This window comes from Coturnix japonica, chromosome 1, assembly GCF_054131305.1.
Source record: "Coturnix japonica strain WE chromosome 1, WE-NBRP24, whole genome shotgun sequence".
NCBI classification, from domain to species: domain Eukaryota; kingdom Metazoa; phylum Chordata; class Aves; order Galliformes; family Phasianidae; genus Coturnix; species Coturnix japonica.
The window spans coordinates 68,452,265-68,477,047 of NC_140663.1; the positions used below are offsets into that span (position 1 = coordinate 68,452,265).

Genomic DNA, 24,783 nt, shown 5'->3' on the forward strand with positions numbered 1-24,783 from the left:
TTACAGAAAATTCCAATCCTCAAACAGCTCCATGGATGGCACTCCTCCTTGACATCCATTTGAAATTAAATGTTGCAGTTTACCGTCACTACAACAGGATGTTATTGAGTTCCGTATGAATTCACTGAGCTCCATATTTGCTTTAGAGTGGTAATTCCTAGGTCAAAATTTTAATCTCTTATTTTTTGATGAGAACCTCTACCCCAAAATAAAAATATAAATAAAACCAACTCAGTGTTTAGTCAAAGATAAAAATTTCAGGTTCTTCAGGACCCTGGGATCCTTAATATACACAATCAAGACCTCATCTTGGCTTTCACAAATCTAGCTCAATCTGCATTTCACAAACAGCTGGGAGTTAATTCAGTATTATCTTTGTGCTCTGAATTTCAGCACAGATCATCTGACACAGTACTTTGATGTTGCACCTACTCCTACATTTCTGATATATAGGTAGTGTATCACTCAAGAAACTTAAATTAAAAAACAATTCATTTTTCAGTGTAATTAGTGGATATTTGGTCAACGTCCCCTTAAAAATCCTTCAAGATCCTTCCAGAAAAACACTTCCACCACAGCTGTTTGAACAGGTCTGATGAACTGCATGTATGATGTATTAATTTGGAGATACGCAGTTCTAAATATGTAAATAATAAATAATAGTCATTGTTTTACCCTTATCACTTCCTAATGGAAGTGCATTCTAACCCTTTATGAAGAGCACTGATGAAGATGCTGAACAACACCAGATCCTGTACTGAACCCTAAGGAACACCACCAGCTATAGGCCTCCAATGAGACCAAATCATTGATCACAACTCTGAGCCCTGCCAGTCAGGCAGTTCTCAATCCACCTCACCTCATACGATGTCAAAAGCCTTGCTGAAGTCAAGGTACACAACATTCAGTGCCCTACACATATCTACCCAGATGGTCCTGACATTATAGAAGGCTATCAGATTGGTTAAACATGATTTGCCCTTGGTGAATTCACGCTGACTACTCATAACAAACTGTTTTTCTTCCACTTCCTTGGAGATGACATGCAGACTAAGTAGATTCAGCATCTTACCTGGGACAGAGGTAAGGCTTATTAACCTTCAGTTTCCAGAAAAGGTTCAACATTCTGAATGTTCTTGCTTTTACCTAGTAAAGCATTACAATGTGGATAGCTACAATACCAAAATAGTCCCATCCAAACATCTTAGGCAGTGAAACTGTGCTTATTTTTACAGTTAAGCATGCAAGATTCCGCCACTTCAGTGATCAGATCCAAAAGTACCTTCCTTTTTGCTCAAGTCTAAACTAAGGAACTCTTCCGTTTTAAGTATATGTTTAACATTATGAAAAAAAACGATTATCATATTGCTCCCTTCCTTTAGAAACCTATGTAGCAGCAGCTCGATTTTCTTCTCTTTCTCTCAACAACAAACATAAACAAATGTGGAGTAGTATTCATTGCAAGCAACTCCAGATCCTGTCGTGCCATGTCAGGAGGATTTTAATTAGTTCAAATACTTAAGTTAGACTTGAACAATTAGAACAGACAAGTACACACAGTCTTTCTGTCAAACTTAGGTGAGAAACATTTTATTTAACAAATGGCTAAGTTGTCTTTTGTTGCTCTCCAAGTGAAGGAGAGAAAAGTGAATTCCAAACACAACAAATCTTGTTCATACCGCAAGAAGAAGAATTTTCAATTTAGGGAGAGTAAGTTTTAGATAAAACAGTTAAACTCAAATGTATATTAAAAAAATACAAATTGCATTAAACAGCATCTGGACCTTTTATACGCTATTTTTGCTTAGACTTTTTAAACCGTTCTTTCTGCTTTACTCACAGAAAAAATTCCACTGAGCTTTGTATTACAATTATGTTAGCAGAAGCACCTCCCTCAACTCAAATAAAGAAAAGGCATGTCAAAAAATTTCCCTTACAACTCAGAGTGAACTCATTTAGGAAAGAAGGTAATGGTCACATTTACCACAGACAACTTTATACCTAATTTTTTTCCTCCTTCATAAAGAACACAACATTTCTGTAAAATGCTAAGATTAACATCCCAGGATTGTGTTCATCAGTACCACTATTATGCAAAAACTTCTTGGCATAAGCATACGGATTGCTTTCTTTACTTCTGAGATTAGTATTGCTTAATTACAGAAGACATCTCAACAGTATACTTGTGCAAATTCACCATTAAGAGATCACTGTCCTGACCTGAATGGGCATCAAACTGGCTTAGCGTATCAACTTTACACACTTCGTTACACAAAGTAACAAGCAGTAATAAACTATCAATAATGACAATCAGCTGAAGACAGCAATAATATTACAACATCAAACCCAAATTTTGTTCTCACTCAATTAGCCTTAACCTTAAATTCAGAAATGCCACAATTTTTCCTTCAAGATTCCTCTCAAAAGGCAGCATTACACAGTGATCTCAGCATGCCAATGTTCTGACAAATTGCTGCTCCCTCCATGCAATACACACAGCTGATGTCTCATGTATAGTTTATTTCAGACAACTCTGCATCTTTCAAGGATGGTCTGCACAGGACAGAATCTCCAGAAGATGCAGATTTCCTTGTTTGATCTCAGATGTAGTAATGAACCAAAATAATTCACAAATAAAGACGGTAATCAAACTTTGTCAAATCTTCTCTGCCTTTCATTTCTCTTTTTACTAACTCCAGTAAGGTTATATGATTAAAGTGAACAGAATTCCTCTCTTTCAACTGAAACAATACAGAACAAGGTCTATAATACTCTGTGGGTTGGTTATTTGAGTACTGATGACACAGTGTTAAATTAATCTAAGCATTTTAGTTTTAGGGAAAGGTAACAAGGTTATGCAGAGCACTGTCAAAATAAGGCAGAAAATCAGTCATCTGACCTTCTAGCAGATTCTTCTGTAAATAGACATGGAAACATGGGCATAAATTAAACACCATGGCCTGCCTTGTATTTGTTTCATTTCTACAACTATAGCTGTAGTATAGATGAACAGCCAAAATCCATTCCCTGCTCAGTCTAAGAATCCACCTTCTTTCTTTCAGTAGTTAATAAAATTTGTATTTATGAAGGAAGCACAAAATACAAGCTACAGGACTGCCTTGTATGTAGAGCAGCAATTCTTGGCAGCTTCTCCTCCAGCAATGAGGATAAGCACAGAAAACTGCACAACCAATGCAGGATTCTGGCAAGTTCACATTCAACTAGCTCAACAACTAGTATCTTCTGAACAGCAGTTCTATTTGCTCTCTTCTCTTAATGCAAAAATGTATGCAATTCAGGAATGATCAATAACAAAGGTAATAATCATAACATTATCAGTTATTGTTACTGGTTTCTTATTATTAAGTATGACAGAATTCAGTAAAAAAGCATGTAATAACAATCCTTGTTTATATAAGGCACATTACAGAAGCCAGAACATGCTACTGCCAGCACGTACACAACTTTTTAAAGTCCAAAATGATCACTTTATCAAACATTCTTCTAATAAATACCAACCCATTCAGCATACCAAAACATGTAATTCAACAGTAAGCCTGGCAAGATCTATTTTAATAAATGCCACTCAGTTAACAGCTTATATGTCTGTCCGCTCCCTTTTATCTTCAGAACTGATCACAATAGTGTAAATAAAACTATGAGGAAGTTAAGTTGGAATGAATGCATTCCTAAACTAACACAGTAGGAGGCAAAGAATGCTTTCTAAAAACAAAGAATGCTTTTAAATAAAATGAAGTAATAAAGCATTGGTAAGATAATATATATATATTTTATCATAAGACTCTTCACTACTACCGACAAACCAGTATGTAAAGCCCCTGCAACTGTTGCTCTGACAGCAGGGGGATGTCTCAAGCAGAGATAGAGAAACAGCCTCTGTAGAAGCCACTACTGGCTTTCTCCATTACTTTACCTCTGCCACTAGTGCTCTTCGTGGTAGGACTGCACTATCATACATTAGGACAGAGCATTTATTATTGTTACTGGGAAATGAGGCCTACTGGGACTGAAAGAAAGAAACATTAGAAAAATTACGTATGAAAGCCTTGGCTTATTAATGACTCAGGACAGTAACAGAGTTGTTTCAGAGGTTTTGATATGGCACATATAACCCTCTCATGTCATGCAACATGTGAAACTGACTGAAGAGAATTTAATTCTCAAGGTAAGCCAAAGCCAGTCCAGTGGTTGGATAGTTACAGTCAGAGGGTTGTGGTCAACAGCTCTATATTCAGATGGAGGGGACCAGTGACCCACTGTACTGGGACCAGTGCTCTTCAACATCTTCATCAGTGACCTAGATAGTGGCATTGAGTGCATCTTCAGCAGGTTTGCAGACAAAAAGCTGACTGGTGCAGTTAATAAAACAAAAGGAAGGGATGTGATCCAGAGGGACCCAGACAAACTTGAAAAGTTTGCCTCATGAACCTAATGAGAATCAGCAAGGCCTAGTACAAGGTGACTAGTGGGGGAGGGAGGACCCATAGACCCACACTCCAGGAAAGGGAAAAGGGAAAAAAAAGGGGAAAAGGGTAGAGAGATGAGCCTAAAAACAAAACAGCAGCAATGATCTGAAGAGAAACAAACTAATTTACTAAATATGATACTGGGATGTAGATAACACACTATAATACAATATAATACAATATTATTAGAATTGAAGCTAATAAAACAACTAAATGAGAGTGTCCGAAAGCCAAAGCCCTTACTGTAATGCTGAGGTGAGACAACCTAGGGAGCTCACACACTGCTCAGATCAAAAAGGGAAGGGCAAATGACCTACAAAGGGCCTTAACATCTTTTCTCTCTGAGCGGAAATGATAACAGAACAGTGAACGGTCCTCTGGGGCATATGGTTCTTCTTCTCTTCTGGGACAGGTACCTGGAACTGGAGCATTAACTCTAACTCCCAGTGCACCAATGATGTTGTGATGTAGAATACTGATAACAAAAAAACATAAAACCATGACATAAAGTCATAGTTCAAGGTACACACCTGCTCACCTGTGAGAGTTTTGCAATAAATAAGTACACACTTACCTTGTCTTGGTTTTCCTTATTTTTGTAACACAAGTTTCCAATCAAACGAATGAGATGAGCCTTAAAACCCACAGCTGGATGTGAAATTTCTTCTTGCCACTTCATAGAATGTGTTGCTGTGAAAATATTTACAGTCTGTTTTCCAGCAAGATGAGTTAGTCTCAGTGTATCTACAGAAAACAAAAACACTTGAATTATTATATACACAAAAATTAGCATTACTTTGCAGAGCTTTACTACCATTTTTAATTGTTAGGTTCAAGAAAGTCAATGAAATTTCATATTTTTAGAATTGTATCAAAATAATTTCAAAGGCTGTTGTCAAGGCTAGAAGGTATTTCTGAATCTTTTTTTTTTACATACTTACATAGTTCAGTGTTAAGTTCAAAGGCTAGTTCCGACTATCTGTGCTCTCAGGGTCACAACTTGTAGGCGATTGATACTTCTGGCATTGTAAATACAATCTGATTTTTGATTTAAAACAGAATATTTCTACAAAAACTTCTTTTAGTTAATAATTCTTACATAAATATGTTTTAATTATGGAATTATTTTTTTCTCTCTTCTGGAATGTGTTCCTAACTCTGTAATATGAGAAAGGATATCGTGAACATCTTGCACTTTACCCCATCATTATAAAACACTGTCATAATTGTGCAAACTGAGAAATAACTAATTTATGTTATAGTAAGTGCTAGGTGCTCCTGTAATCAAATACAGAAGTTTTTTTTTTTTTTTAATTAAACCTGAATCCTAGAATACCTTAAAATATTCATAATTAACACGTGTTTCATTCATTTTTAGTATTACACGTATTTTAGTATTACATATCTTTTGCCTTTAGTATTACATATCTCTCTTTAACATCCATCAAATTTTCACAGGTTACTCAGAACATGGTACCACAGATCAATTTCAGAGGATGCTACAGTTTATGAAGGTTATGTCAGTTATGTCATCCTCCTTCCTCCTCTGAGACCTCTCATAGAGGGTCTCTATGGACCATCTTGGCTTCATTTCATTTGTGGGCAACTCTCAGTTTGTTGTTATTTAGCAGAGGAAAGCTTCTTTCAAACTAAACTTCCAAGGTCCTAGAATGTGGCTAAAACTTCAACTGTACTTAGTTGAAGGAATTCAGGAAAAAGAAGGAAACAGGCTTGGAGAATTACCTTATCTGCTTTTGGAGGTACTTCTTCACACACTCAGTCCATGGAAGAACAGGGGAAGCAGTTTTTTTTGCTCAACTTTTACTGTATAAACTGCAGTGCTGAGAGTTGAATAAAAGCTCTGTTGGGTAATAGGAGCCAACAGAGCAAGCTGAGCAGCAAAAAAATTCCAGGAACAAATCAAATATTTGAAAATGTACATTAATTCAATCCCCTATTTATTTATTTTTTTTTTAAAGGTCAAAATCAAAATTGCCACCAGTTGTGAAAAACAACTTTTCATTCACTGTGCAACATGATTTGGAGCAAGCCAACAGCTAATAAACTCTGTGGCTTTCACTTACCTATGGCTGTTTGAAGCAAATCAGGCAAGGTCTGCAGATACTCCAGTTGTCCATTGTTTGATGTCATTTCACAAAGAATGTCAAGAAGCCGAATTGTAACCAGGGCTTCCTATAAATGAAAGCTACATTTCTGAAAATGTTTTATGAACGATACCATAAGAATATGAAAGTTCAACAATCTGTCAGATTGTTGTCAGATCTTAGAACCTCATTTTCTTTTTGCATTTCTTCTTTCATCTTCTTGATAGCCACTAAAAATCTGTGTAAAGAAAGGGATCTTTCTACAACAATGTATTACATTGAAATAATTTATTTTCCACAGTCCAACAGTGTTATACACGCCCTGAAAAGTCATGGGGAAAACAAAACAGAGGCATAACAGATGTTTTCAACAAAAACACAGTAGCTTCCACAAGCAGAAAAGCAGAAAATTACTAGCTGAGAAAATTATTTCTGTATAAATGTTTTCTTTGACTTTATTCAGTAGGACCGTCCCACTTTAAAGACACAAACACCGCCTGCAAGACACCAATTTGTTATCCGCAGGAATTCTGTAAAGTTCTGTGGTCAAATGAACTTTGGCTGCGAGAATTTACATTATTCTTGGGTAAATAGGACTCAGATCACAGATGCAGCATTTTGGTTAGGTATGAGACACAATCTTATTTGTGTATTATTTATTCAACTAGAAAACTATATTTTCTCACAGGCTATGTCGATGCGTGCTTGGAATGACAATCCGCTACCATAGGAGTGAATAGTAAAATTCTGAACACACATATTACTCAAGAACCATATTGTGACTGCAAGAAGGTGCCACACAAGGTGTGGTATGTAAACTGAAAGTAGCCCTAAAAAGACTCACACGCAGACCACATTAACTATTTCTGTCTTGTTTTGTTCAAGTCCGGGAAAAGAATACCTTTACATACAAACAGCATTATATTTTTGAATCCATGTAAACAATATAGGATAATTTAAATAGTCAGCAATGGTGTTTAATGTTAAGGACTAAGAATATATACATTCTTTATTTCCTCAACTACCTTTGACAACAGAAATGAGTATAGAGGCCAAACTGTATCTTGACTTTCTTCCTCACATAAGTGTACAACTCAACTTGTCCTTTCAGTAGAAAAGAAACAGTGTTTGAATAAACTGGTCATTGTACTTGAATAAAATTAGCTTACCTCAACTGTATTTCAAAGAAAGTAATGAGGTATTTGCATTTTTCACCTCATACAGCGCTGTATAAGACAGTAGCTTAACCAATATCCTCTCGTACACTTAACACTGACCTTTGCGTAACAAAAATTTATCATAGAATCACAGATTGGTTTAAGTCGGCAGGGTCCTCTGGGTGCAACTGTTCCAATCCCCTCTCCAGAAAGGATGTCCTGTGTAGGGTACTCAGGACAATGTCCGTGTAGCCTCTCATTGCAGAGGTAAACTCTGAAATCTCTCTGGGCACAAAGTTACACTTTACAACAAAACTGAGTTACCTGCTTTACAACTGTAAAGCAAAAAAGTGTCAATGGCAACCATAAACCACTCCAGGAAGATACAGCAGCCTTTGCTGCCTACTTATACCCCACTTTTTGCCCACTTAAGTGGTAAAGCTCTGTAATATCTAACACTGGGAAAAGCCAAAACTTACTTATTTCTCATTCTTATGCTTTTTCACTTTTCATTACCATGACCCTATTCCTCTCCTTTAAAAAAAAAAAAAAAAAAAAAAAAAAGAGAGAATAAAAGAAAGGAAATAGAAAATTAAACACTTGTTTACTTTTTGTTTGTTTACTGCCCTCTCCATTCTTCACTTTCTCTTCCTTCCTCTTATACCATCATCTGGCTCAGGTCAACCACTGTTCCACTTGGATTTGAAAAGAGGAACAGACTGCTTAGAAAGCACAAATGAAGCCACAATTTCTTATCTACTTATGAAGCTTGAATATACAGATGTTTTTGCACATATGCACGTTCAGATTTTTTCAAACCCTTTCTTTTTTTTTCTCCTCTTCAGGTTTCCCTATGGCTGCACAAAAGAAAGGCAAGAAGGTAGGATATTTCCTTAACAACTCAGAGATAAGAAGCTATTCAGACTGCAAAATATTTTGAAAACTAACAGCCATCATAATTTGGGTATAACCTGAGAAGTAAGCAAGGAAATTACTGAAAAGTTTTTTTGAACATGTTTTCACAGAGACCCAGAAAAGATGTTCTTTATAAAGAAATGAAATAACCCAAAATTTAGGGAAGTATTTTATTTTACAAGTATATCTGAAAATTAGTGAAAACAAATCGATGCTGAAGTCAGACTTGTAATGGAAAAGCTATTTTAAACGTTGGTTTAAATACTGCAGAAGGACAGAATAAACTTTTCATTGATTTGAGACAGAAGGTACAAAACCAAATGCTCCTCATGGAAAAAAGCAGCATTTACATATAACAAATTAAGCAGTAAACCTGACCCCTGAGACATCACTCTGGGAGTTGGGCCAGGTCAAAGACTATTCCCAGAAGGCAGTTTTCAAATGCAGTCTCCTAGTTGTGGAGGTCATGTCAGCTTCCTAAGTGCAGGAATCACCTGACAAAGGCACTTAGACTCAGGGCCAAATAGAAGTCCAGGCAGTGTTTAGTTTAATATCACAGATGATGAATAAAGCACCTTAAATGAAAGACACTGTACACAATTGCTCTTTTTTTCCCCTCCAGTTAAGTACAACTTTTAGGCAAAACCTAAAATATTTACCCAATCAAAGAGAAACCAGTACAGTTTTTCATCATTTCTAACAAGAAAGAGTTGAATGAATCTACCTGGTTTTTTTTTGTCTTTACCTATGGCAAGCACATATCATGAATAAATGCATACAATCAATACGCAAACACTTAAAACAAAAATGTCATTTATCTCACTATATTAAGCTATATTAGTATTCTCAATACTGCTGCCCCAAAAGATTCAAGCTGGATGGAAGCCTCCTCCTGCTAGGCACAAACAAATGCTTTTTTTCCAAGAACTGAAACCACTCAATACTTGGAAAGGAACCATACAGGATTTAAAAGAGAAAAAAGAATAAAAAAAGATGGAACTGTCTCAGTGTATTTCCTCTTACTGTCAAGCTGATACCTTTTCCAGAAGTAGTCAATTAAGTTTGGAAATGAAACTTCGACTGTGCAGTCAGTAGTGTTTCAGGAGAAGCATGAGAAGTGAAAATCCCTCCTTTGAAAATAAGGAAAGGATTGCAGTGGGTTTTTTTCCTATGCACCCGGCTATCACCTCCACCTGAGATGATTTTAGGTGTATATTCATAAAACTTCTCAATATACACGTAAAACACTGTAAAAATTTAAACTAGAAAAAAAAATTGTAAGAAAGTGCAACACATCATGTAAAATCAAATAAAAATCACTACTTTCCACTTATATTACATCTATGACCGATGTTCAGAAGTGTTTCTACAAAATAAACTATTACAGCTTAATTTTGTTTAACCATAAGATACTTCCAAGTACTACAGTGGTCCTCTGTCAATACAGAAACTATCTGTGACTTCTTTTGAAATATAGCTTTTAATTATCAACTAAATCTGTTAATTACACTTCTGAAACTGAGTGTAATTAATCAGTATTTGACTAAGGTGTATTTCTCTTCTCAAGCTTTAAGTATCCTGTCTCATTGCCTCAAAAGAATAAATAATCTTCAGCTGAGCTGAAAAATTAAAAACTCAATGAAAGACATCAGGAATTGAGACCAATATTACTGTCACTACCTACTTAGAATACAATCACCAATATCACAACACAAAAAAGCTCACTGCAAGATATGGTGTTAATTGTTCTGCAATCCCAAATGCATTGGTTAGGTCTTTGAGAAGCTTGCTGAAAGTAAAATTAAAAACTGGACTGAATAATTTGAAAAGAGCTCTACCCTTAGATAGTCTGAATCTCTGTAGTGTACAATATGGTGTGCCAGCAACTCCTGGATACTTCAGCAGAAGGAAATAAAATAAGACCATCCCAAACTCAGCTCTGTATCTGAGGCTCCCAAAGTGCAGCCCACAAGCCACTTGTGACCCATAAAATCTTTCCTATTTAGCTTGCAAAGGGAATTTACTGTGACCATCCTCAACAAAAACACTTCATTAAGTCTGAAGCAATAACAAATTTCTTCCAACTGGACTGCAGTTGAGGCAAGTGTCTGAGGGCTCAGGAGACAGGAGCTATTTGCCACTAAGAATCCAGTAAGCACCGCAACTTCAAACTGAGGACCCAAGCTAACCCCAGGAGTGCCACCTTGTGAGAAGCAGGAAAGTCCACCAAATTGTCCCAGATCACATAGAAAAAGGAAGTCAGCAATTAAAGCCCTCCCTTCCATGGCGGGTCACGAAACATTTCAGACAGCAGCCTTGCACTGAGCTGATCACACATGCATTCCACAAAGAGAAATTACGTTCCATGTCCTGAACAGTCAGGGAACATAGGCCCAACAAGCAGCTAAATGCACTTCCAAAAATTAGTGCTGGGGAGTTTACTGGTATATTAAATATTAATTTAAATGACCATCAGTTATTGTACAAAACAAAATAGTCAGCCCTAACTGTGAACTCTATTACTGCTTTCCCCCTGCAAAGGAAGCTTGGGAATGCAGTCAAGTAGTAATTTGCTACTTCACATTCTAATACTGTAACATGTTTGTTATAATTAGTCATACCTCATCTTCTGCATCTGCTGCAGAAGTTAGCTTGAGCACGGCTTCACATTTTTCTTTGAAACAGCCTGAAAGGAACTCAGCATGTCTCATGAACACATTCATTTCTTCACTGGTAACTGAGTTCTTCTCACTCACTTTTGCCATCATCAGCTCTAAAAAAGTAACCCTAGAATCAGAAGACACCTTGTTAATTATATTCACTAAGTGTTATAGAATTATAAGTCAAATAATAGTTGTTTAACTATTGACAATGAGCATGCTACTAACAGTGGATTTTTAAAAAACAAAGAAGACTGGCAATCACTGCCTATTCACTGGTTTATTTCTGCACACCATTAATTTAATTCATTCTCTGATGTGTGCAATCTGGCCAGATGTTCAATAGTTTTGTCAGGTCTATTTCAATTTCTTATGTTCTAACATAACATTACTATGCATACTACATATGTCTAAAATTTCCATTAAAAAAAACGTGCATAAACTGGTGTTAAGTAAAGCAAACCAAACAGTCTATTTGACAGCTTCCACATGGCCCTTGCTTTGCACAGTCCTTCACTAATCTTCCTCCCCCTAAACCAGTTCAGAGAAGAAAAAGAGGAAATAAAACTTGTTATGTAGGTTGCTCCAGAAGTAATACCTTCTATTTATTTTCATGGAAAGTACAACTGATATAAAGAGAACAATTCTATTTGTTAGAGCAAATTTTCATCTAAAAAACACTTGTTTTTAACATAGTCACAGTCATTAGCTATGCATTTTTACCACCCACGAATAATAAATCTGCATGCTGCACTTGTAAAAAAAAAAAAAAAAAGTCTGCACCAGCAGAGGTGATCCAACGCTTCACAGCTGCTGTGATGGCACTGTTGTTAGGAAATATAGTCCACGCAGTCCATTCCATTTTTCATCAGCTTGAACAGATGGAAAACAGACTATACAGTGGGTGTGAAAGGAGAGTTCAGGCAAGATCGGCAGTGTGCTCCAAGGTCTTCAAAATGGTATCAGGCCTGATGTTTTCATATCCATTCAAGAAAGATTTTCTACTTTTCTGACCGGACTCAGGAAGTTCAAGCCTTCAGCGTAGGCAGCGATAATGGCTGATAACCTGAACTTATCCTTTGCTGGGGAATTCTCATGTCGCTACTCTGCAGACTGTCATTTTGACTCCAGCCAGTAGTGGTGACGCCATGTCTCATCACCAATGAGGATGCAATCCAAGATATTGTCACTTTAAGACTCATACCACCTCAACAGGTCCTGAAAACCTTTCAGATGGTGTTCTTTCTGTCCCAGCAATTGTGGGGCCCACCTTGCATAAATTTCGCAATATTCCAACATTGCCATCATTGTTTCCAACACACTAAAGCCGATATTCAGCTTCATACACGCTTCTATGTGATCAACTGATAGAGATGCTCTTCATTTTGTGGTGTGACAGTTGTGCTTGGCCGTCTGGAACATGGCTTGTACTTCACATGCTGTCATCACTGCTGGAACACTACAGCAACCACGTCACTGAGCTAACATCCACAACTTGGTCTCCCTAAACATTCAGCAAATGTTGATGAATGTCACTGGATGCAATTTTTTCCACATGAAGGAACTCACTGACACACTTCTGCTTCATATGCACTTTAATTTCATCAGACTGCATCTCTGCTGTCATCTGTCACATGGCAGCAAAATTTAATGACATGTTGCTGAGAAGGTTCAACCTCTACTGCCATACTACCAACATTCACCTCTCACCTCGTATGCAGAAAAAATAAAATAGGAGAACTTTTGGAACAGACCTTGCATGTACTCTGGGCTCTTTTATAGTTAATTAATCATATATCCAATGCAAGTAATTCAGCATATGAAAAATGGATACATAACATAGCTGCTCTACAAAATGTACTCAGGAGAAGATAACTTTAACGTGGCAGTGGCTCTACCACAGCTTTGCTGTAGAACTCCTGCACTGAAGAGAGAGTATGGGCTAGTGGAGTTAACTGTAATTTTCCCAATCTGAAAGAACTCTATTTATTGAACAAATTCAACAGTAGGCTATTTTGCTAAAATATTTGCAATTCAAATGGAAAGGCTGATATTTACATATGTGGAGCAAGTCAGATGCTTCTTCTTCTCTTTCTTTTTCTTTCTTCTTTTCTTTAAATTCACCAAGCAAATTGTCAGAAGAGGAAGAAAAATGTCATCTTCTGTGGGAACAGCATGGTCACTGCTTTATTAACCTCACCCCTATTAATCAAGTAACAGTTACTCAGTTCTTGCTAAACTTATCCCTAAATGTCATTAATATAGCTGCATTAAACAATTATCTGAATGAACAGAAAATGCTTTTTCAATACGGTAGCACAGAAATATACTCAACACATTTGCAAAAGGGTGGACTTAAGTAAGAAATCTGTCAAACACTGGTAAACTCTCACAGGCTTCACTTACAAACGTGATCGAACAACAACACAGAACAGTCTTTATATTTCTTCTACAGGTTAAAAACTGGGTAACACAAGCTTTCCTGTCTACAAACTACCTTCAACCAACAACCTTAGGCCTTTGTATTTGGTAATCTAGACTAAAATCGGGTTAACTACATCAACATTCCACTCATCCCCAAGACAGGGCTAGATTTTACTTGTCTCTTTTTACCACGTTTAGAGCATTTCAAGTATATGTTGAGCTATGACAAAAGGTTCCACACAGCATTTATGATTACTGGAATTATTACAATAAAATATCTCCTGTATAACAGGATACCAGTCAGCTAATGTTGCACCAATAAACCAAATAACCATGTTTAAAACAGACAAGCAATTCTTTAGTAAAGAAGTTAGAGGGTCACCTTATATTTGCATAAAGTGTATTAGTGATACAAAATTACTACCACTAAGAAAATATTTTGCATTACTCTTCTTGGAATACAGTCAGCTACCCTGTGAGGCAGCCATAATCCTTCTGGAGAAAAATAGTAGTTATATTTAAAAGAAATTACATGCACGCAGTATATGAAGTTTTTTTCTGTTCTCTTCGGGTATTTATATGTCAAAATTGTTATTATTGAGTTGACTTTCAGGCAGTCATTCAGAACATGCCCATCTTTCCTCAGAATTTCAAGCAAGTCTGGCATTCAGCAAAAAATTTACTGAGACCAACACTTTTTGTTCTGATGCAAGTTCCCTCACATTCCTTTCTTCTATTGTGACTCTCAAGTTTTTCTTCCAAGACTCCCTAGAATTCTTCCAAGTCATTTTTCCCAAATAATATAATTTGCCTATTTCTTTTATCTGATCTCAGAGCTGTTTAGTCATTCAGATGACAGCTAAATGCAAACAATGAACAGCAAAGTGCCACAAAACATGACAAGTGCTACTACCAGTTTTAGCATGTCTCACCATGAATTTTCATGACATTCAATATCTGAATACAGATTTATGGTGTCTATTACATTTATTTGGAAATGATCATGCCAGTAAGTGTTATCTTCCTTTTTTTTTTTTATTTTTTTGGCACAACTTATGAAGATCCTAGTTTTTTTTTCCCCCCATAACCGAATTTATTCCTCCAGAACCCATTTGATCCTAAATCTAATCTAATTAGCAAGAACTTAAAATAATTACTATCAAGAATTTGCAATTGCTAATAAATATGCTGTGTCTCTCAGAATCTGCAAACAAATTACAACCCTAATGTACAATTTATAACTGGAAAACCATTATTACAAAGCACAGTGTGGTCCTGCTAAGTTAACTAAAAACAGTAATATAAAATTTCATTAATTTTATTATCATTCAACAATTTTTTTACAGGAAACTTGAATCATTCATAGCTTCTAAAATGCCAATTGTAACATTCTTTCTATGACACTGGGATATCCCTACCCTGAAGCACTCCACTAAGAACAGTGGTCCTGTAAGACAAATGAACCCCTTCTCAAAATACCCCAATTCACAGAACAGCATGGACTGAAAAGGATCTCAAAGACCATCTAGTTTCAACCCTCCTGCTATGTGCAGGGTTGCCAACCACTAGACCAGGCTGCCCAGAGCCACATCCAGCCTGGCCTTGAATGCCTCCTCCAGGGATTGGGCATCCACAGCCTCCTTGGGCAACCTGTTCCAGTGCATCACCGCCCTCTCTGTGAAAAACGTCCTCCTTATTTCTAACCTAAACCTCCCCTGTCTCAGTTTAAAACCATTCCCCCTGTCCTATCACTATCCACCCTTGTAAACAGACGTTCCCCCTCCTGTTTATACACTCCAAGTATTGGAAGGCCGCAACGAGGTCTCCCTGGAGCCTTCTCTCCTCCAAGCTAAACAAGCCCAGTTCCTTCAACTTTTCCTCACAGGAGAGGTTCTCCAGCCCTCTGATTATCTTGGTGGCCCTCCTCTGGACCCGCTCCAGGAGTTCCACATCTTTGTAGTGCTGGGGGCACCCGGCCTAGACACAGTACTCCAGATGGGGACTCGCAGGAGCTGAGTAGTGGGGAACAATCACTCTCCTCCCCCTGCTGGCCATTCCTTTTTTAATGCAGCCCAGAACACAGTTGCCCTTCCAGGCTGCAAACACACACTGCTGGCTCACGTCCAGCTTCTTTTTCACCAGGACACCCCCAAAGTCCTTCTCCACAGGGTTGCTTTCAAGGGGTTCTTTGACCAGTCTGTATAAATACCTGGGATTGCCCCAGCCCAAGTGCAACACTCTGCACTTGGGCTTGTTGTACCCCATCAGGTTCAGATGGGCCCACTTCTTCAGCCTGTCCAGGTCCCTCTGGATGGCTTCCCTTCTTTCCAGTTTATCGACTGCACCGCTCAGCTTTGTGTCATCTGCAAACTTCCTGAGGGTGCATTACATGCCATCATCTATGTCATTGATGAAGATGTTTTTTTTTATCAGAAACTCTTTTGATCTGAAAAAGTACTCCTAAGCGCCTTATGTAAATGTACTGACTTCTAACTGGTAAGCAGGGTGATCTATAATCCCACAATTAACTTCAGTTATTTTGTGTCTGTAAATCTGTAAACATAACCACGAATGAGAAACTGACACAAGATGGTCATCAACAGTCCTGCAGCAAGAAGAGGTGCCAGTTACATTACTCGAGTACTGATTTCAGTGCTGTTAATTTGTTCAATTGATTCATCATCCACTGAGAACAGTAATCCAATCTAAATCTACAAATAGTTCAGATTTGTAAAAACATCTTAAGCATTTGTTTTGTAGTGTTGTTGCTGTTTATTAATGCAAGAAACCTTCTTAAAAATGACAATAGATGTATGCATTTTGAAAGTTTTACAACATAATTAAGACTTTCAAGGCATTAACTTGAATTGTCCATACTCATGCCTAACTTGAGTAAGCTTTTTCTAAATACTTCTGCACATGTGCATGTGTCAAATCTGGCAAAGAATTCAAGTATCTGTACAATTTTTTGGCTTAAATACCATAGCCGTATGCTTCTGCAGTAATCACTTGTAAAGAAAGAGAAGGCACTGTCACATCATCATACACTTTTCAGAGCAAGAATATCATTAAAAGAGCTGATCATGTTTTCACAGTACGTATTCCATGCCATTGGCAAACTAAGGCATGCAACATCAAATTTCTAAAATTTCCTTGGAAATGAAAAATTGTTCTGAAGTCAGGAATTTGTCTTTTACTAGGAAATTCAGATTCCAGAACCACTTCTACAAGAAGAGCTGCTTATGGCACTCATCATGGCCACAATTATCACAAATATACTAGATTTCAATTACAGGAAATGCTTTGAATAGTGCAAATACTGCAAATATTGCGGTTATACAACTGCATGTACTTGGTTATCTAAAGCAACTGCCAACTTTAAGAGTCACTACTAACGTATGTACTCACAGATTTTCTCAACATAGTTAATTCCTTTTGGTAAATATATTTAAAGTAAGCGTATTTAAAGTGCACGATGGAAAACACTGTAACTGAGAGGTACCATTTATTCATGAGCTCAAGCAGCTTTCTCCAGACACCTCAATACCGCATCTGTCCTTTCTCCGTTTATTTGGCTCAGTCAGCCTTATTGGACACCAATGTGGCACTCTTGCGGTGAAGGCTCCTTGTCTCGTTTCGAAACAATGAATTCCCTATGCTTCGGTTTATACAGGCACTTTTTTTTTTTTGACTAGTTAATGATAGACATAATGTGTTTATCTGAACTGGATTTGTCTTCTCACATATCTCAAAAGAATGCATTTTTAAATATGCTAGAATGTTGCAGAGTAAGATGCCACCGCTGCAATGTTGGTTTTTTTTTTTTTTTAACTGAGATACGAAAGGACTGTTTCTATAACATGCATTTCCACATGTTTAACAGTAAAGATCAAGCGGCACCAAATTCACAACTGAACTGTGATTTTCTTTTTGAAGAACATGAGAGTTTACATGATTTGTAGAACTCTTGGAACTGATAATAAATTCAGTGAAAATCCATAAAACTACATAAACATACTTCTTGTCAGTGTTGCTGATCACCATCTCTGTACAGTGTGTGAAACAAACTCAGCAGAGACCTCTCTACAAACTGATTATAGCACTGAATCACAGAATCACCAAGGTTGGAAAAGACCTACGAGATTATCCAGTCCAACCATCCACTGCTCACCAATAGTTCTCACTAAACCATGTCTCACTAAACCATTTCAACACAACATCCAAACATTCCTTGAACACCTCCATGGTTGATGACTCCACCACCTCCCAGGGCAGCCCATTCCACTGCCTGACCACTCTTTCAGAAAAGTGAGTGCACCGTCAGAAAGTTTGCAGATGACACAAAGCTGAGTGTTGCCGTTGATATACTGGAGGGAAGGGAAGCTATCCAGAGGGACCTAGACAGGCTGGAGAAGTGGGCATGCATGAACCTAATAAGGATCAACAAGCCAAAGTGCAAGGTGCTGCACTTGGGCCTGGGCAATCCAGGTGTTTATACAGACTGGTCAAAGAACCCCTTGAGCACACACTTCATTTTTTGTTTCCAACTGGAAAGAAAGGAGAAAGACTATATCTCCTTCATTATTTACCTCAGTTTATAACATTTCGTTTCTTTCATTGCTCAAACATCTGTCCGAATGATCATTTGTAATAACACTTTGGCTCAGATCAAAATTACATAGAAAAACATAAGTCACATTTATTTTTTTTTTAATACATTGTCTTTTAACTGCAACTTCCCTAGGTAAAAGGGGAAGAAAGTACCTATTTTGAATACATAAACATAGGATCACATAATGTGAGAATATTTTTATAATACTATTATTTTCAGTACTGGAAATACTAAAATGATTAAGTAATCACAAGCGTCGGCACATCTACTTCTGTTTGTTTTTTTTTATTTTCCACTAACCAGTATTAGGTATACTTCCAAGTCCAGTAAAGGCTTCCTTTTCATTTCTTACTATTACAATGGGTGCATGAACAGATGAACACGTTTGACATATAGCTATAAAACGCTGCAGGGTGTGGTGCTTTTATGAAATCAGGGCACAGGCATGAAGTCTTCTGTTGTGTTTTTTTTTGTTGTTTTTTTTTTCTGAAGTATTTCTTTACCAAGTAATGGCGCCAACCTGGATTCTGCAACCCTACATAAATCACTGCCAGTTGTGGCTAAACTGTAATGTTAACCAACCAATTTAAAACCATTACTGACATAGAAACATGTATTTAGAGATTTTGTGCCAACTACGAAACCACACAGTTTTTCAATCATGTGAACAGGATACTCTATATGGAATGCTAAATACTAAAAGCCACATTGGTTTTGGGGTTACCTTTCTTGATTGCTCAGTTTGGCATACAGGGCTTTTACCAACTCTGGACACTGCAGCAAATAGTCTGTAACAATTAAGAACCTAAAAAAAAAAAAAAAAGAAAAATATTTATTATTCGTTCTACAAAGAAAACAGCTTCTACATTATTCCAAATGGTGATATTTAATTTTACTCGTAAAGAACCATTTGACATACTTCTAATATTATTTCTCTAATTGTATATTGTTCTCCCTACATTTTCCCATTTCCAAACAAGCTTGGAGGAAAGCTAGTTAAAATCTTTCACCAGATATAAAAGGAATGCCACAATTTCAATAATAAATGACTAATCCAATTTTTACATACCTCAGCAAAAAGCCAAAGCTTAGGCTTGAATGCTATTATGGTATTCATCACAACACTGATTTTAAGCCCATCAGTCATGAAGAGCATCCAGATAAATTCTCAATAAAATAATAAAATCTAACAAAGCAACAGAAACTGCACTGTCAGATGCACAGCAGCAAAATACTTTTCTTAGCTTGCCAAAGAAACACTGCCCTTCTTTAACACAAACTGAAGCCAATATCCAAATTCAACTCCTTGCTCTGTAAGGGGATGGAATACGGTCTGTCCTTGTGCAAGTATTTACACTGATCACTTTCTGAAGTATCATTCACAACATTAGACACTAGGCCTGTAATTTCAACCTAGTCTTGAACATTCAGCATCATTAAAAAATAATAATTAAAAAATCTTCAAGTTATGAACCTAGAAGTAGTAACAGTGTTCTATATTCTCTACAGGTATACAAATACTAAACAATGAACTTTTCAATCTGTGTTTATCCCTATAAAATATAAATTAATTACCAAACAAATCTCAGAACATCCTCTGCCCATGAAGCTACCGTGAAGAATAGGTAGAGCATGATGAAAACCAAGCATTTCAAATACTCCATCCACCTCCTGCTAACATTCCACTCCACAAGTAGCTTTTTGCTTATCAATTATCCATGACATCGCCAACAGAAAGATTACATAGAAAGCCTACAGATTTAACAAACTATTTTTAGAACAAATAAATATCAATAACAACTTGGGGAACAAGTGAACAAGAAGTTGAGAAGACTAATAGCTATTTCTGTTTCCAGTGCTAAATATAGACTCAGCCAGCACCTGGTTCATTTATTTTAAAATGGAAATTTTAGAATGATATTTGTATATACACATATATAGACATAGGGAAGCACCAACCAAAAACTGGCACTTTGAGCAGTATAACATCAATCTAAGAGTTTCTCAACACAAATCTGAACGTACAGAATTCCCCACAATTATGTATGTTGTTCCAGAAGTAATACCACCTATTTTTTCCCAAGGAAGCTACAACAGAGACAAAGAGCACAGTAACACTATTTTATAAGGCAAATCCTGAGCTACAAAACATGATTTTCCAATATTGTCTCCACCTGCAGTTTTTGCCAGCAATGCAGAACAGCCTGCATACTGGGAGAGGAGACCAACCATCACTTTCACCACTGCTGGAATGCACAAGCCATCAGCTTACTGTGCTAGCATCCACAATTTGGTCTCCCTAAACATTCAGCAAGTGTTGATGAATGTCACTGGATGCATTTTTTTCCTGCATCAATGAATTCACTGACACACCTTAGCTTCATACGCACTTCCATTTCAGCTGTCATCTTGTCAGACTGCCCCTCTGCTGTCATTTGTCACATTGCAACAAAATTTTATGAAATGCTGGTGGGAAGGTTCAACTTTACTGCTGTCCTACCAACGCCTGACTCAGATATCACTGGCCAACATAATAAAATGGGTAGTATTATTTTTGGTGCAGCCCTTGTGTATTCCAACACGAAGTAGCACAGACTCAGATGTAACACCCCAATTACACCAAACCATTGACATGGCAGTCAAGAAGAACATTTCCACAGTACTTGAACGAACAAGAACTGTCCACAGTTAAACCTTCAGGATGATAACTGACTGCATTTCTTAAGAATCTGAGTAGAAGCAAAGGTTTCCATCTGCAGCCATAAAGGGACAAGCAAACAAACCCCAAACCAATAACTACAGCTGTGAAAAACACAGTACTGTGTAGCTTCTTAATGAAAGAATTTCAGTTGACAATGAAGCATGTTAATACTGCCTTTAAAGAGCAATGTGAAGCTTGATTTTTCAATTTGGCAACTGGAACTATAAATTTATGTTCTAATTTTCACGATCAATATCGCTTTAGGGAAATCTTATTGGGTACTTGTAGTTACAAAACTCAATTATCACAAAAAAAATATAATGCTAATAATAGTGGATTGGCGATTGCTACTATTAAATGGAAGATCCGTATTTAAGTCATTATTTGGTCTACACTCTTGTATTTATTCACATTCATCTTTCACTAGAATTAGAACTGGACTAGAATTGCACAGCCAGACAAGTCTGCAGTGTTTTAGAAGAAAGTTTTTGTTTATAAAGATGCAAATACTCTATGTGCTTCTTCATCTTTTAACTTCAAGACAACATGTAAAGCCTCAGAAATTCCTTCCATATTTGATTTTCTCTTTCACCCTATCCACTTCCTACATAACTACATGAAAGAATACAGTGCTAACACATTTTACAAGAGCATTACCAAGAGATGTCAACAAAAAAATCAGTAGTGGAACAAAGCACTTATCTCTAGGCAAGAATTTCTCTAGAAAATCTGGTGGTAGCTAAACAAGGGTGCAAGAAATTAAAGTTGCCATTTTCAGCCTTCAGCTCTCCTGTTTTTCATTTAGGTAAGGAAGGAGAAGAAGAATGAAAGTAAGACAATCCAGAACCTTGAAATAAGAAAGATATTTCATTTCAGGTAATTGACTTAACATGGAATTTCAGGTGCCCAAAAAAAAGGCTTCGATAGTAGATTTAAATCTCTTTGGAGGTCAACAGAAAAACCACTGGGATAAACTCAGGACCACTGTTATTTAGTGAAGGAACTGGTCAAAATTTAAGTTGTTATGCAAATCAACAAAGTAACAAATGAACAGAGTTAAATATACTAGTGTTCTTGAATTTTAAAAATTGCTTGGCTAAAATCTTAAAAATCTTAAAAAAAATAAATAAAATCAGGCACTTACATAGTAGGTTACTACAGGAGTGGATGCTCAAAGATTTAAAAATAGTGAAGGGTTTCACTGTTACAAATGGAACTTGAGCATCAGACAAGACAAAATAGTGTAAGCTACAGTTGCACTCAGTTTATCTCAAATGACGGCTAAGCCTTCTCCTGTCAAAGCTGGGTATAAGCAATCAACTTGATCATAAAATGCAGTACTATATATTAAGTTGGTTTCATTACATTAGCAATTCTAGAGAACAGCATCCTTTGTCTCAGAAGATAAGGGAAAAATAAATGTTTTAGCAGAAAGAAGAAAAACACATGAGAATTCTCTGTTTGATCAGCAAACTTCTCATCTAAGAACTTCTCATCTCAAACTTCTCATCAACTAAGAGCATATTTCACCATCTCAAACATAAATAACCAAAAATTTGAAGAAAAGAGAAGAAAATTTATGCAGCCAATCTTTTAAAGCTGTCTCACATGCCTTTATAGGTGTGAAAACAAATAACAGCAAAAAGCAATGTGCTTGGGACCAGGACATGCTTGAGAAGCAGAAGTATTTTCTGGCCTTTCACAACATGAGCATTCTACTTAAACAACTAAAAGAAGACAAACAAACAAACAAACAAAAAGTAATGAAAATTGGAGCGTATGCAAATCACTCTACTCAAACAGCAGCATTACAGCACTTCTTGCTCAAAAGGACAGTAAGGAAAAACATTTATATATTTAAAGCTCACTCCCAAGTATAAAACAATACATATTCTCCTGAACAGAAGAAAACACAACAGTGAACATCCTTCCATCTTCAAAAGTTATTACTTACAATGAATGAATTCTCCTTGCACAGGCCATGATATAGTCCACTAAGTCAACTCTCAGTTCTACAAGACCATCTTCAAATTATCTATAATATTTCTTAGATTTAGAATATACTCCTGTCCAATTTGATAGCTACATCTAAAAGACATTGAAATGAGATTCATTTTTACTTCTGAGAAAACTTGGAATCACTTTTAATTTAATTTTATTTTCTTTCCTGAAGTGCTACCAAGCAAAAAATTACTTTCTACTCCTTTGTCTCCATGAAACACATAGGAAGAAAGAGGTGACAAGGCAAATAAACATGAGAATCCAAGCTTTGAGAGATGGGGAAATCTGTGCCAATATGCTGCTTCTGCAAATAAGTAGTAGAAGCTACTCAGATCTCTACAATTAAGGAAACTTTTCCAATTGTCAGTACTATTTAAAACCACAGTTGAACTTGGAACTTGCAAAATAACTCGAACTTTCCTGGAATTAAAAATAAGAATTACCTTCTGAAGAGTAGAAGGGGGCAGGGGAAAGCCTAAACTGTCAGAGAGGAGAGACAGATTTGCCAGCCCCAGAAGAAAAAAAAAAAAGTAACATTTTTTGGTTTCTACACCACATGCATACCAATTAAGCAACAAGCACTCTACTGAGGAGTTCCATCTTTGCCTTTAAATCTGTGCCCATGGGCAAGACTCCTTGCCACAGGAGCAACTAGTTTCTGTCCACACTTCTTTTCATAAGCCAGGACAAAATAACCAAAGGCAAAAAAAGGGGAGGGGTAGCCCCATATCCTAATCTTTATAGTCATCGTTGAGCTGTGGTTTCAAAAAGAAAAAGTAGATGTTCAGAAAATCTTATTTCTGATGCCAAAAAGCTGACCATACTCTTAATATCATTTTGCTGAAAGCCAAAAGGCATATTATGCCTTTTATTTAAAATGGAGGATTTCTGTTCCTCGCTTTTCAGGAATCAGAAATGCAACCTGTTTTCACATAGCAACAACGCTGCCTGTTGCACACACTTGGAAAAAGTGATGACAAAGCTATACTCTCATCTCTAATGGAACCACCAAACTATTTCTAAAATAAACAGCTTTTAGACTACACATTGGTCTCGCTTAGGATAAATTATAACGTAGTTTTGTACTACTTTTGCCTAATTATTTTACAAAACACATATGTTTGCAGGTTCAATATTCTAAAATAGATTTCATGTGGCATTCGATGCTGGTTTCTCTTCTAAATACAGCAGCTTCTAAACCGTGCAACACACTTCACTGCTGCTGATTAATATAAACCCAAAAGGGAGTGGATGTGGATGTGCGGGGGAACACAGAGGAATAACTTTTTAAAGGCTCCACAATTTTCCAGAGCCCAAACACATAGGCTTCTGCATGTTTACATTTTGTTTACAACAAAAACGTTTTTGTAGAAAAACAAATGTCAGTGCTTGGCAAGGTTTTTCATCATACTGCACACGTAACACTGGATATTGCTTGTGCTTTCTTCTTCCTTTGGAACTGCTGCAGAGGAGCTTGTTACGGAGGATTCTTTAGATTTTGGTAGTAATCACAAGGGAATAGTGAGTGGGAAACATGTTTCAGTTACTGAACAGGGTGCTCCAGCTTTGTTTCCTAAGGGAAGGATCTGCCCAATTCCCAGATAGTACCCTTAGGCCGGCAACAGTTGCCAAAAGAAAGCAGCATTGTAAAAGGAACATTACCTTATGGACTAAGTATATTCACTTACATGCTTAAGATATGGTCAAAACAAAGTACCAAC

The 24,783-nt window shown here is 36.8% G+C and overlaps 1 protein-coding gene across 21 annotated transcripts in view; it reads right to left on the bottom strand.

Annotated features, from left to right (window-relative positions):
• ATXN10 (ataxin 10) overlaps nt 1-24,783 on the bottom strand; it is a 111,567-nt gene that overhangs the window by 50,580 nt on the left and 36,204 nt on the right. For all 21 annotated transcript variants that reach the window (XR_014936764.1, XR_014936765.1, XR_014936763.1 and 18 more), the window contains 4 exons: nt 19,085-19,165; nt 11,286-11,451; nt 6,572-6,680; nt 5,062-5,231 (listed from right to left, as the gene is read on the bottom strand). Coding sequence is in view for 12 of the 21 variants with exons in the window: in XM_015870548.3 (XP_015726034.3) it covers nt 5,062-5,231; nt 6,572-6,680; nt 11,286-11,451; nt 19,085-19,165 (526 nt within the window). In the remaining 9 variants the exon portion in view is untranslated. The remainder of the gene's footprint in view (nt 1-5,061; nt 5,232-6,571; nt 6,681-11,285; nt 11,452-19,084; nt 19,166-24,783) is intronic.